Consider the following 14483-nt stretch of genomic DNA (forward strand, 5'->3'; position numbering starts at 1 on the left):
TAGATTAGGTGAGTTAAACCGGATATCTAAAACCTCTAAAGGAGCAAGGTGTCGTGATTTTCTTATCTGTAATATTTGCTTTAGCGCATTTTTTGGAAATGTTATCAGTTTTTCGATACTATTGTAGGCAACTGGTAGGAATTCTAAAATCCAACATGGCGGCCCGAAAAATGCTTTCTAAACATATTTAACTTTTACAAAAAAGGTAAGTGAAAAAATTTTATGATAATTTATATATAAGTGATTTGTAATATATATATTTAATATTTTTGCAAATTAATTTACGACAATTAAAAGTTGCTCTTTTATAAATTTTTATTTGCAAATAAGACGATAAAATTAGTACGAGAAAATATATTAACTTCAGTAACGGGGCAAAAGAAGGCAAAAGGTGATTTAATAACAATATTATAAATAAAAATAAACCCTTTTATATATCAACGTTTAGTTAACTCAGTAAGATTGCAATTTATACAACATAATCAGCAATATTGTTAATCTATGTCTGATAATTGTATGAAAATATTATTGTTATGAAGTAACACAAAAATACGACAGGATAAGACATTGAAATTCCGCTTGCAGTGTTTCCCTTTTTTTGAAACCATATCACTCCCGCCACGGCGCTCTGAAACCCAGCATTTCCATCAAGGGAAACCCTGCTTTGTTTTTCGTTTAGTCGCTGGTTGCTAAATAAGTCAAAGCGGTCGGGGCCACCGACAAGCGCTCCATTCAAAGTCTGTAACAAACAGTAATAAGTCTTAAAGATAACTCTTCCTACTGTAATATGCACCAATTAAAACACCTTTTTTTCTAATGCACTAATGCTTAACGTGTATCGTTGGTTAAAATACTTTAATTAGCCATCTAATACTTTTTTTTATACTAAAAATATCACTGACTTTTTGCCTCTAAGTCTTAGTCTAGTAATGGTAATAACGTACCTGGGGGTTCGGGGATTCAACTTGCTGGTAATCGAACCCACAAGGGTCCGGATCCGAGGGACAGGAACTGGCTTTGTGGTAGGGTTGGTCCGGTGGATTTGTCCCGAACCCTACAACGTAACTTTGCCCACCTTGTCCTAATAAATAGTTGATTTGAAAGATACCCAAGTTCCTCCATTTTCCGGCGTTTGCATGATTCGGAAAATTCTTTGCGGTGATAAGTAATATCATGGCAGCATTTGCTAAAACAAAGTTTATTTTAAATTTTACCATTTAAAAAAACCTTTTTCTAAATACAAATTTGTATTTTTTCTTAGTTCTGTAATATTGCATACCTGCGTATTTTGCTGTGTAAGTATCCTTTATATATAGTAAACCTTTTGGAGTTTTAGGTGCTTGTAATAAAAGCCAGTTACAATAAGTTCCAATATCAGTTGGATCATTTCTTGCAACTCCCATTAAAAGTTGAACGCCAGCCTAAACAATATTAACTAATTATTATCAGTGTAAAATAACATGCTGACCGGCAGCGTGGTGTATTGGTTAAAAAAATACATGTGGTCCTGGGTTCGATTCCTACTGCTCTCATGCTGTAGTACCCTTTAGTAAGGCGCTATGAACGGTATAAACTCCTGCTTAGCCAATTCTTAATCAGCCACCAGCTTGATTAACGGGCAAATATAAATCTTTAATATCCCAAACTGCAATGACAACTAGTGACTGGATCGGGGTAAATTATGTTACTCTATGTTTTGGTCGTAAAGTCGACCTTCCAACATCAAGGATAAATAAAAATACAAAAAAACAAAGTCATAAAAATGTTTAAGTACATGGCAATGACTTATTTAATTTTAAATCCACTGATTTTTACATTTTTCCCCTATAATTGATGCCATTTAGGTAAATTTTCCTGCTTACGGTTTTGTTGTCCCATGAAAAGTCGATCGGTCTTTTCTTGCTATAAAGTTTCGTAGCGATTTCGTAATAAGAGCGATTCCTTTTAGATGCAAACAACCACATGGCTGCCCAAGCAAGTTCATCATTATAACCGGATGACCTAACCGGTTGATTGAAACAATGTTAACTAATTTGGAACTGGCATTTTTGGTTGAAATTAAGATTTTGTTACAAAATGACATTGGCATAACTAAAATTGGATTAAACTAAACATACAAAAAAAAAAACTAAGAAAAGAAAGTTAAATAGAATAGTTACTGTATTTATAATTGTTTTAGTTACTTACGGGTATTCGCTCCCAATTGCTTGTGCCCCTTTATGGTAAGTCTGTGGTGCCTGATTTCCTCTCACCATATTGCTAAATATTTCTTCTGATCGGTTATATAAAAGACTGGAAAAAATCCTAGCTTTTTGTGTACCTAAAATTCGATGTAAGGGTAGTTAATATTTTTTCATAAAATGTTTTTTGTAGAAACTTTAATAAACTATACCTCGATCATAGAAAACTGCTGAAGCAGCCGCCATGGCAGCTGCAGTTTCCGCCGCTACTTCTGCGCTTCCCGGTTCGTTTTTTTGCACCATGTTGACCGGTCGATCAGCCTCGTTCATATTCTCAGGTCGATCCCAGGTCAAAGAGTCTATCGCCTTTGTACCAACTTGCGTTACAAGTTTGTCCCTGTATAAAAATTAAAGTATAAGTTAATACAAGGTTTATATTCTTAAATAATTTTAGGAAATTGCGTTTTAAGTTTTTTTTTTCAAAAAAGAAAACTTTAATAACTAAACTTCTTTGAATAAAAGGTTGGTACTGTCCTGAAAATAGTGCAAAAAGCAGTAGCCTAACTGTAGTGAAAATTATGTATTTAAAATTTCACTCTGATTATTGTGTTTTTTCAATTAAAAACATTATTAAAGTAATATTTCACGGATAAATTTAATTGAATTACCTGATGTTTTTGTTTACTTACATATCTGTTATGGTTCTGCTCATATATTTAAGTCCCCATGTGAGTGCGTCCAAAGCATAGGAATACTGTCCGCTATCTACATAGGCATCCTTAAACTCCAGCAACCCCCAGGATAACACAGTTATAGTATAAGCTAAGGGGTAGGTGTACTTTACATACGAAGAACCTAACACAAATGTATAAAGGTAACTTTAATTAAGGCCTATGTATATGCTAATAATACAAATAAAGGGCTTCTATGCTACAATTAGCATCGCATTTATTAATATATAAACGCAGTTTATAGCATATTAGGTATGACACGCGGAAAAGAGAATATATGTGACTTGTTTTAAAACTTTTTTTATTTGAATTAACTTCTTACCGTCGTAGTAGCCTCCAATTAAACTAAAATTTGCTGCCGATCCATCCAAAGTACCGGAATCAGCTCGCCAAGGTATTCTGTTGTCGCTCGTCAAATAACCAGATCTAACACAATAATTAAACTTGTTTTCATGTTTTTAGCTCAAATTTATATTTTTATATATATAAGATAAAAAGTGTACCTTTGTGCTTCGTAAAATAAAAGCGATTTGCCTAAAACTTTGTTGTAGTCTATTCCAAGCGGCGCCGCTGTCGTGCTAGTGGTTATTACAGTGGCAGGAGGTGGTGTGGCTGAAATCAAAATATTATTTTCGTTAGTTATTAAGTTTAAATAATAAAAAAGGAAAAACGCCCTATTGTTGTTTGTAAGTATAAAACTTGAATAAACGCGGTTTTGTGTCAATTTAGAGACTACTTAACCCTTGAAAAACAATCTATAACACCTCCTAATAATTGGTTTATAATAAAATAAACCGAAAATACACACTTCAACTTAAAATTTATATATTGGCTGGTAGCCCACTTTTGCTACCATGTTACTACATTGACTTAATATTGTAAATTAATTTAATCAACAGCCAATATTGTTTAAATGATGCAATTTTGTATTTTTTACCTTGTTCTATTGTAACAACACCTGCAGGGTCGGTATGAGGTCGATAGTCGGGTCCATAAATGTACAAGTCTAACAAGGCGGCTAAAGCTGACTGAAACCTGTAAAACAATCAAAAATGCTTAGTCTTCTACATGATAATTGCTATTTGTAATTAAGCTTTACTTACCCTGCGTTGTAATCCAGGGCAACGCTACTTTGTTGGTGATTCTGCCGGTGGTTTGCAAATGTATCATCTTGCGCAGGTCCACCAATTAATGCCCCGTATAGAGTATGTCTGCAAATACAAAATTAAGCTTATAAAGTCAATCTAGTTGATAATAAATGCATTTTAATAGAAAATTACTTACACGTTGTTTATTTTTTCGTCAAACTGTGGGCATTTTTCTGGTTGATCTGGACAATAGCTCGATTTGTGAAAGGGTTTTAAAGGAGGGTCTTCCCCGTACCCGATAACATAACTTTTTCCGTACTGACCCAATATGTAGTCTATTTGCGTGGCCGCAAAAACCCTGTACCAAAAAGCGTTTAATCAGTTTTAGGATTGGAAACTACTAAGTCTAACCAGTAAATGTATACATATAATTTTTCATGTCAACTTTATTAATTTTTGGATGAAGCGTTTTTAACAGAATGTGTTCAAGTTATCTGTAAACGCTTGGCTTAAGGACAAGTATTGTGGGAATGGTGCAACTTAAACCTTTAAGCTTGTAATTTGATGTCATAACCAGTAAATCACACTACTAGGCTTTAACGTAAATATATTAGAGCATTTGTGTATTTAAATATATTAGAGCATTTGTGTATTTACCTGTTCATTGATGCGTTGATTTTAAGGTCTGCAGCAACGAGACATATAAAAGCTGTATTGGCAGCATATCTAAGAGGGCCCCACTCGTGAACGAACAACAAACCCTTTGTTGTGTAGCGAGACTGGGTTCGAAATTTCGAGTTAGATTCTTTCTGAGACCATTCGCAGAACCTTAAAAATATCAATGCAAAATTTTGTTACTCTTACAATACCATAAGGTCTAGTAAGGCTGCCCGCAAAGCAAGACACAATAACACAAACCTAAAATATTGTTTTTTAAGAAAGAGTGTCAGATTTTGTTCCAAAACAAGTATTTTACTTATGTTTACCATTGCAATGCTTGCTTGTACTTCTTTCTCTGTTTTCCTTCTTTTTTTAACTCAGCCAAAAGAGCTTGAACTCCAGCTGCTTTATAATTCCAAGAAAACTCAGTAGCCTTAAACGCAAATCATTGTTAAAAACTGATTTCTTTAGTTAATGTACAATTTGCTGTTCACATAAACATTAACATCGCGAGTATTTCTTAACTTGCCTAAATGGTTTAAAAATTGTTTTAATAATAACTTTACCGTTTGTCCTAATTTCCCTTGCTTGTAAAACTTCTCAGCAAGGGTTAGATATTTGTTTTCTCCGTTACGTTTATATATCCATGCTGCTGCCCAAGCCAGTTCATCTAAATACCCTTTTGATCTGCACAACAAAAACATTTTATTGCGTCATATCAAAAAATTTAAAAAAGGGTGCATTGTTCAGACTGCCTTACATTTCTATTTAACTTGAGAACTTGCTTTTGTTTCCAACTGCTGATAGTGATATTATGTTAAAGCTTTAAGTGGGGCGTCATTATTTAAACTTAGGTATTAGGTTATGGGTCTCAATGTAGATATAACATATCTTTTAACGTAGATATAACATATTTAGACCAATACTATAATTAACTGACAATTTGTCCTCAGGCTTAGTAAGTTTAGTGTTAAAACAATTTATCTTCAGGCTTCGTAAGTTTAGCGTAGTGTTGAAAATTTTGCATAGTTTATACTTACTTGTACGCAGCTCTAGCGATTGATATTGAGTCACTATATTTCCCTCTATTGTGATTCGCAAAATCAAACAAATCCAAAGCATGGTCAAGCAAGGTTTGGGAGTAAACAGGGTCAGTAGGTTCGAACACAATCGAAGCTGCTGCGAACGCTGCTGCCGTTTCTCCAGCTAGGTCGCTACCTATAAACAAATGTAAACACATATTACCTTACACCGTTTAATATTACAGAAAATATGAACTAGTAGTCAATAGTAATTTATAATACTATGGCTTTTTTGTTATTTATAGGCGTTTTATATAGCACATTACCTGGTTTTGATAAGTCAAGTTTGAACGATTGTCGCAAGTATGTCATTTCTTCTGGTGGACCCTGATATTGCTTGTCAGCTTCGTTGGTCGATACCTGCCAGAAAACATAAATATATTAATTAGCCAGGTAAAAAGTAAAATTATAAATATAAGAACGTCCCCAAAATAGTTAGTTTTTATTACAACAAAACTAGTCCAAGAGATTAATCCTTGCACTGACTTTGTAATTTTTACAATTTTATTTTATAAGTATACCTGTGCATAAAATTCGTTCGCAGTCGGGTGAGCCTTAATAAAATAATCGGTAGCCCATTTAATGGTGTCAAGGGCATACCCAAGTTGGCCGGCCAACTCGTAAGCTCTTCTATATCTTATAACACCCCATGATAGAGTAGTTGTAGTAAAAGCGGCCGTGAATCCATATTTAATATATCCAGCCCCTGTGGAAAAATTAAGAGTTAAGAACTGCTGATGTATTATGATATAAAAGTATTGAAAGAACTGTTTATGAGTAATAGCCAACCAAATTTTAATTATTTAAATAACTTTACTTGTTTAGTTCAGGCCCAATTTTTTTTTAATATAACGCACTTTAACATTAACAGAATTGATAATAACTTGCCATCATAATATCCTCCAGACAGGTCAATGTTATTGTCGCTACCGTCTGTCAATGCTGAGTCCCCTCTCCATTTAACCCGTTGGTCCGCGGGTAAAGCCCCTGACCTCTGAGCCTCATAGAACAACATACTCTTAGCTAATGCTTCAGCATAATCAAACCTTTGCAAAACTTGATAGTTAGTAAAAAGCCTGACAGTAAACGTACTGTATTATAAACATGTACACATTACTAGAGTTTATCTATGTTATAAGCAGTATATTCAAGTTTTTAAAGCCTAGTTATTTATTGTATTAGCTTAGGTAGGTAATGAACCTTAACTTGAAGTAGAAAATTATGTGATTTAAGTAGCTTATACATTATAGACTTACGGAGGAGGTGCTAGGTAAGGTATATCAGGTACGCTCACAACGGTTGGTGCAACAGGTCCTTGCGTTGTCGTTTCCGTTACAGGGGGATTCTTATTTACAACTTGGCTTCCAGCTAAATAAATAAGTTATCAAATAAAATATTAAGTTTTTCTAAATAAATTATTTAAGGTTCTGTTAATATAAAAACCTTACCCGGTGGGTTGTTTTGAGTTTTTGTCAATGTTATTATAAATCCAAGAAAAAATAAAATCCGTTTAAAAAACATTTTGAAACTTTAACTGTTATAGAGTAACTTTAAAGTCATCTGATATGTTTTAAAATAAAGTTTAGTAAAATTAGACTTAATTTTGCATAGACTAAAGGTAGTACAATTATCTAACGACTCTACACTTAAAACTTGGTTTAAATTTTTCTGTAGGCTGCTGATTAAAATGGAAGCCATTACTGTTATGCTACATATTTCTAACTTACACATTTTTTATTAATCTGTTTTAAAATACAACCAAAACACTACGTTTTAATAAACATTTAGGGTATATACGTATAGAGTAGACTGAATATAGCAAATGATTTTTTATCAGACGTGTAATATAGCCTGAAGGCAAATGATGTTCACCGGTTAGTCAACTTTTTTGTCTCAATTTGATGTAAGAGTGTGATAACAACTTTCTTTACTTATTATATCTAAACTATGCGATCTATGTTTAACTTCTTACAGTATAGAGATAACAAATTAGTTATATAATAGTATTTTATTTTTGAATGCAAAACTGGCCATTGAAAATTAACGAATTTACCTTCATTTTGTTGATCTTTTAATCTTAATATTTGTTAAACAATGTTTTAAAAAATATTATATAGTTTTGCCAGAAAAATACGATATGTTACACGACATAATACTATAGGAGTCCAACAATTAGACTTATTCCTATTATAATGAATTAGAAATTTGATTATTGCACTTAATTTTTTTTTATTTTAACAACGACTTGAGCAAGCCCCTTCCCTTCTAAATGCTATAACAGCAATAAGCACTTTAATGTTAATATCACGCCAGCAACTTGGACATTAAAAATAATAAATATATGTACCGAGGCAGTGATTATATACTTTAACAAGTTAGATTAAGCATCAACCAAAACGCACTTTTTTGGCGGGCGACTTTGAAGCTTTGTTTTTGTTATTGTTATTTGTTTTGCATTCGACAACAACTTTATTGTCCCGAGATTCGAATTTAACCTTTTTTACTTCGTCTTCTTTATTTGTTTTCATTATAGAAGCAACGGGTGGGTCAGAACTAGCTGACGATCCATGGAAACTGTTGTCGCACGAAGTAATCGAAACTCGAGTCCTCGTCACCAGTTTTCGCGGCCTAACTTGAAGATAAATTATTAAAAAGCCAAATATTAGGCCTATTGGTACGTATATAGCAACCGGGGCATAGTTTAAATACCATGGTATTGCCTTTGGCTGTTTCGAAGACCGGCCAAGACCGGCAGGTCCGTAGGCTTGAAAAAAGTTAGGAATATAAGCGTTGTTAAAGAATACTTCATATGTTATAAACGCATAGTCCCCGCTAAACGCAAGGTCATCAATATTATAATAAGTGCATAAGGCAAGTGTTTGATTTTCAACAGTTTGATTGCTAATATCTTCTACTCTTTCGTTAGGTATTGCATTTGAATTTTCCGCCGTACTGTTGGTTGGAATAGTAAAATTTAAAGACGGGTTGGCGGCCATTTCTTCAGTAGTGTTAATAAAACAGGAATTGGCACAACCTAGCCGCCCACGAACTACAGTAACAGTCACTACGTCGCAGGTCGCAGTGTTAATTTCGTTTATTCTTATATGACCGTAGAGGTAGTAGTCAGGCCTGTTGATCCGCCAGACGCATCTTATACTAGTTGGAATCATTTCATCGTTGCCAGTCAAGTTAAATCTAGGACTTTGTATCACCATTGGCGTATTAACAATGCCGCCGCAAATGTAATAAGCAATTGAAAACTCTAGGTTGTATTTGTCGAAATGATGGTCATTGGCAAGCGACGTGAAATTAATAAACACGATATGAGTGGACGAAGTCTCAATCCGCGTGTAAAACTGTATCAAATCATCTTTACCACTTAAACTGGATAACTTTGGGGTGTTAACGGAAGCAAAGGGGCCGTCATATATATCCAATTTAACATTGTCATGGATCCAGTAATTATAGGTGACCCCGACATATGATAAACCAATCTAAATATACAGGAAAAGGATGTGTAAAAGTACTAAAAAAAAACAAATGCTATCTTTTGTGGTTTTAGATAAAACACTCATTTAAAAATAATTTTATTGTCTTACCGTCATTTTTGGATTTGGAGTAGTAATGGTCCATTCACAGGAAATGCTTTTGTTTTCGTTGTATTTTGGCAGTGAAATCAACTGTCCTGTGCTTCTAGCGACATAATTTCCGCCACAAGACGGAGCTATAGAGCAATATTGTAACATTAGTTATTCACACTACGTTTAAAAATTAACAACAAGATTAGTATACCCTCAAATATTTTAAGTTAACCTCGAAAACAAGTTCAAATGGAAGCAAATTCTTTATATAAAAATATTTGGCTCATGATTGTTTAAATTTGTATTTTACCTGCGGTTTTCGGTAACATGTTGTTTGAAAATTGATTTGTAGGGAATCCTAATAAAAAAACAAAATTTAAAAATAACAAATATTAATTGCCAGAAGTACGTAAAAACGGTCAAATACAATGCGCAAAAAATGACAACTGTTTCAATAAAGTCATTTTAATTTCATTAAACCCTATAAACCCCTGCGTTAAAATCATAAATCCTAATAAAACCGATTACATTTTACTAAAATTAATTAACATAATACAGAAGCGGTTTATTTAAAAATTAATTTGAAGTTTTTTTCAGGCATTTTTAGCCAAATTTTGCTGAAGAAAAATAAACTAAATCTAATTTGCGGTCTTGATAAATATAATCTTTGATTCAATAATGGATAACTTTTGCAATAATAAATAATAAAAACACTATCGTTATACTAATGTAATATTGGCTTTTGATTTTGTTGGGTTAAAAAATTTAAATTTTTTTTCGCGCGAAATCTGAAAGCGCGTCTCGCTTGTCCCGTTTAGGTACGCAGTTTAGTAGCGCTACATTCGTCGTCTCTGTGGCGCAATGGATTAGCGCGCTGGACTTCTAATCCAGAGGTTCCGGGTTCGAGTCCCGGCAGGGATGCGTTTTTGTTTATTATTTTTTTTACAATTTTAAATTTAAAAAAGTGTCAAATAGTTGAAATTTTTGACAAAATCCAAATTTTTTTTAGTTGTTACAACTTTACATATATACATTTTTTTGTTATTAAACCTAATCTACTGTTTATAAAATAAATGGCAAAGAGTGTTTTACAAATTAAATCTTTATATTTAAATAAAATCAGCTTACCTTTTACAATTGACAATTGTAATGTGTCCATCAATATTATCCACAAAATCAATTTTAGGTAAACAATTTTGCTGCCAACAAATTCCATATTAGCGTCATAGTTGGCAAGATAAACGGTAGTCATCAATTAAACAAGCCTACATTATTTTAAATAACAAGTTAAACTGAATTGACCGTCTGTAAATACACAAAAAATAATTATACGTTTCGACAAATTCGCAACATTGTCAACTGTAAACTTAGTTTATACAGTGTTTGTTATTTATTTAGTATAGATAATAATATTATGTTATCTTCTTGACGCAAACCCAGAATCGCTTGATCAGCAATCAGTATACTACTACTGTTACTGCACCTTTTCAACCTGACCCAACTTAATTCAAAATCCAGTGTAATTCCTTTTTAATCTCATACAGTCAAACCTAAAAATTCCAACATAACGCTGTAACTAAATAATAGGCTACAGGGTATTTAGGCTAAACACGTAAATTGTTGCTGAAAATGACGTTTTGCAAAACCAGTGACCTTTTGGTGGGATTATAAATAAAGACAAAACCAAAAGTCATTATAAAATATAAGCCCCCCGACCGTTTAATCTGCTTAAATTACAGCATAACATTTTTAGTTAAAGGTAAACTAGATATTTAAGTTTACGCATGGCATGTAAAGAAAACGAGTTTTTAAAAATAAGATAATATGCTCTGTTATAACACAAAAAAGTGTGAAAAGATACCGATCATAAAATCTTAGATACTTATATTACCACAAATTTTCGAAATAAATATTTTATAATAAGCTTACAAAAGGCACGTCTTTTTAATATTTGTTCAAACTGTTAAAACTAAGTAACTAAGTAAGGAAAGTATACAAACATAACTAACTTATTACTTAAATGTTTATTTTACATATGTTTGTAATTCTAACTTAACCAAACGTGATTTATTTCAAGTTTTTTTAATAACAGCTTATTTAGTTTATGAGAACCTGGCAAATTGTGGTTAAAAACTATAGCTACCGTTTCTATTGTAAAAACAATATCCAAAAAAGTTCAAGGGCTTCGTAGGTCTCAAGTGCCGTATAAACATTGAACAATAATCACACTATAACAATATCGGAAACACTAAAAATATTTTACAGAAATATTGTAAAATTTTATTCTACTAACTAAGGAAAAATGAAATTCTATATTAATAAAGCAACTAGTGTTATGTATGCTAAAAATTCTTAATTATCTAACAACATACCGGTTGCCGATGCTAACTGTCTATGAAAAATGAACACTTTACGGGTCATTTCACTTAGTTATTTTAAAGTATTGAGAATTCGAAATGCATGGATTATGTTTCCAACTATGGGATTGATCAATAGACTTTTAAGATCATAATTGCATTTACCTACGCTTTTGATCCCAAAAACAGTATTTACGGTATTCTGTAAACTGGAATTCCATATCGCAAGCAACCACAACCTGCTGTTTACAAACTAATTGAAGTGAAGCAGAAACTTATATTTTTACTTAAAATCTTCTGACATATGCTAAAAATAAACCCCCTGCTAGAAATAAAGCAGACGCGACATTCCAACCAGCTCTAATCAGTTAGTCAAAAACAATAGTTATGAATACTGTTTTCAGTCTAACTCGGCTTACTGACTATATGCAAAACCTTTACCATGCCTATATCCTTACATATAATATTACAGCATAAACTTCGCTACACTATTATTAACCTAAGCCTACCTTATTTATATTTTAACAGTTTTTCTAACACAGTTTGTTTTTAAAATCTGGCTAAATGATCGCGTGTGCATATTCTTTATCGCTAATTGTGACGTCAAAATCATAATAGCCTGCTTCTTTATTCCATAAACTACAGGTTTGGTTTGTATTGTACAACAAACGAAAAATGGCCGATAAAAGATTTTATCAACGGTTTAAAATGACACGTTTATAAATCCCTGAATTATTGGTTTACGCAAAATAAAATTGAAATAAACTTGGTGAGATTTTGCATGCCTTTATATCTGGCAAATCAGTATAATACGCTCTGTCCATAATATATGAATATTTAAATGTGTTTAGATATACATTACCTCACCTTGTTTATATGTTTATTTAATGTCTGTGTTTAATTTCTATAAATACCGTGGAATGATTAATTTTTTCGCCCAGACATAATATTTATTAACTATTGCATTATTAATAAGTACCTTTAAACTAACATTTGATTAAATTAAAGGGCAATCATGCATGTTTAACTACGCATTTACGCATGTTTTCACTAATTAAAAATAGGTAACGCTTATCATAGTGCAATTTTGCTAAAATTTGGGGTTTAAAAATTACCATAAGTCCCATATTAAAACATTGCTAATGCCATTACCATTAATCTATAAAAACTCTGCATTTGCGTTAAAATTCCTGACATTTGAAATAATTACCATGCAAAAAAATGTAATTCCATTTGGCTGCTAATAAATAATTTATTTTCCCCCTCCTGCTTATATGTGGCAAGATTGAAAATCTTTTTACAATTAAATTAGTGAATTAAACGAATTATTAAATATTTTAAATATAACTAATTGAAATAAACTTATCTAACCTATCTTTTAAAATATAAATGTGCTTGGTTTAGTCATTGATATTATATTATTTTTCTCCTTCCTTTAATCTGCAACTAAATAAGTTTAAATTCTAAAGTTAGCTTGTATTTAATTGCCCAAAACAGCTAATATTAAACAAACTTTCCTAAATTTAAGATATATTAATTTATGCAGCAGCCTTAACACAAGAAAAGTTACATTAATACACTATTCACACAATGCTGCCCTGCTTTCTGCCTTGCCAAGTTACAACTGATGCAAAAAATAATTAATCAATGGTAACATGGTTACCTTTTAGTAAGTTCAAACTACTGTTTAGCTGTGCTGTCATAAACATCCGTTTTATATTCGTCCTTAGCAAATGAACATAACATCTACATCCGCGTTAGTCCATGATACAGCACTATCTTGGTTTAGTTTAACAAAAATGTACATACTATCAATGCCAATAACGCAACACATCCTGTAATATAAATAGTACAAAAATAAGAAAAACAACTTTGATTGGCATTTCTCCATTAAAAAAACTTTCCAGGATCTCTAACAAGGCTAGGGTACCGGCGTTTCCTACAGTATGTTACTACGGCGTCTCGGTCTTCTATAACAAGTTGTCAATATGGCAAGCGGTGTAACTTCGTAGCCTTATCTGTGTGCTTATACTCACTTATATCTACGCCATATAAGCTTGACTAGTACACGAACTACTATATTCAGTAAGCAAGTACTTGAAAAGTTGTTGAATTGTGTGTATAATTACTCGCTACTGAATGCACACACAAGAGCTGTGGTCGATTACTCTATAAAGGAAGTGTCAATTACAGGTACAAAAAATGGTTGATAAGCGATAAAAAGGGGCAAGTTTCAAGCAATCAAATGCAAAAATTGATTTCAAAATTCCCTTTTGATATTTTTTTGAAATCGCAGGTGGTTTCAATCTGCCTATTAAGGCATTACTGCAATTTATGCGATTGACTGTCGACTAGTCAAGTCCTCAAGCATTTTTATTGCCAACCGATTTCAGCACTTTAATGTTTCGCCGAGCGACTTTTACACCTTTATTTTTTACGCTAGGAATGATACATTCTGTTATTAAGTTTAAAATCTAACCAGCAACAACACAGCTGCATGTTTTATGCTATTAACCGTAACCTAATCCAAGTAAAACTTCAACGAAACCAATGGGTTTGGTTAAAAAGTGGTCACAAAAATCTCTTTCTATCAGTCTATCTGTCTATAAAAATTAATATTGATATTTTTTTTTCCATTAACATTTCTAGCGCTAATTACACAACATTATTTTTAACTAAAAAAAGCTACAGTGCATATATTGACAACTTAAATAAGTTATGCTTTCAAAGTTAAACTTAAAACAACAAATTACAATCTACTAAGCATACAAATGTACGGCGATAGTACTTTAGCAGGCTATCAA

The 14483-nt window shown here is 32.4% G+C and overlaps 2 protein-coding genes and 1 non-coding gene across 3 annotated transcripts; 1 reads left to right on the forward strand and 2 right to left on the reverse strand.

Moving 5' to 3' along the window:
* Nucleotides 1–303: 303 nt before the first annotated feature.
* LOC145750119 (uncharacterized) lies at nt 304–7306 on the reverse strand. The gene is made up of 21 exons (XM_082566066.1): nt 7190–7306; nt 6998–7109; nt 6630–6787; nt 6263–6447; nt 6008–6101; nt 5700–5877; nt 5226–5346; nt 4986–5092; nt 4657–4827; nt 4196–4357; nt 4015–4122; nt 3849–3946; nt 3415–3523; nt 3234–3337; nt 2870–3035; nt 2393–2577; nt 2188–2320; nt 1863–2001; nt 1280–1421; nt 945–1186; nt 304–739 (listed from the first exon to the last, which is right to left on the reverse strand). Exons 1-21 carry the CDS (start codon nt 7260–7262, stop codon nt 500–502), a joined length of 3027 nt encoding a protein of 1008 aa, XP_082422192.1. The 5' UTR covers nt 7263–7306; the 3' UTR covers nt 304–499.
* A 467-nt stretch (nt 7307–7773) lies between these two features.
* LOC145750447 (uncharacterized) lies at nt 7774–13454 on the reverse strand. Its single transcript, XM_082566486.1, has 5 exons — nt 13343–13454; nt 10451–10627; nt 9633–9680; nt 9341–9465; nt 7774–9235 (listed from the first exon to the last, which is right to left on the reverse strand). The coding sequence occupies exons 2-5, from the start codon at nt 10572–10574 to the stop codon at nt 8129–8131; spliced, it is 1404 nt and encodes a 467-aa protein (XP_082422612.1). The 5' UTR covers nt 10575–10627; nt 13343–13454; the 3' UTR covers nt 7774–8128.
* On the forward strand, nt 10170–10243 carry Trnar-ucu (transfer RNA arginine (anticodon UCU)). The gene has a single exon. It is a non-coding gene; the product is annotated as a tRNA-Arg (tRNA).
* Nucleotides 13455–14483: the final 1029 nt, after the last annotated feature.

This window comes from Corella eumyota, chromosome 4, assembly GCF_963082875.1.
Source record: "Corella eumyota chromosome 4, kaCorEumy4.1, whole genome shotgun sequence".
Taxonomy (NCBI): Eukaryota; Metazoa; Chordata; class Ascidiacea; order Phlebobranchia; family Corellidae; genus Corella; species Corella eumyota.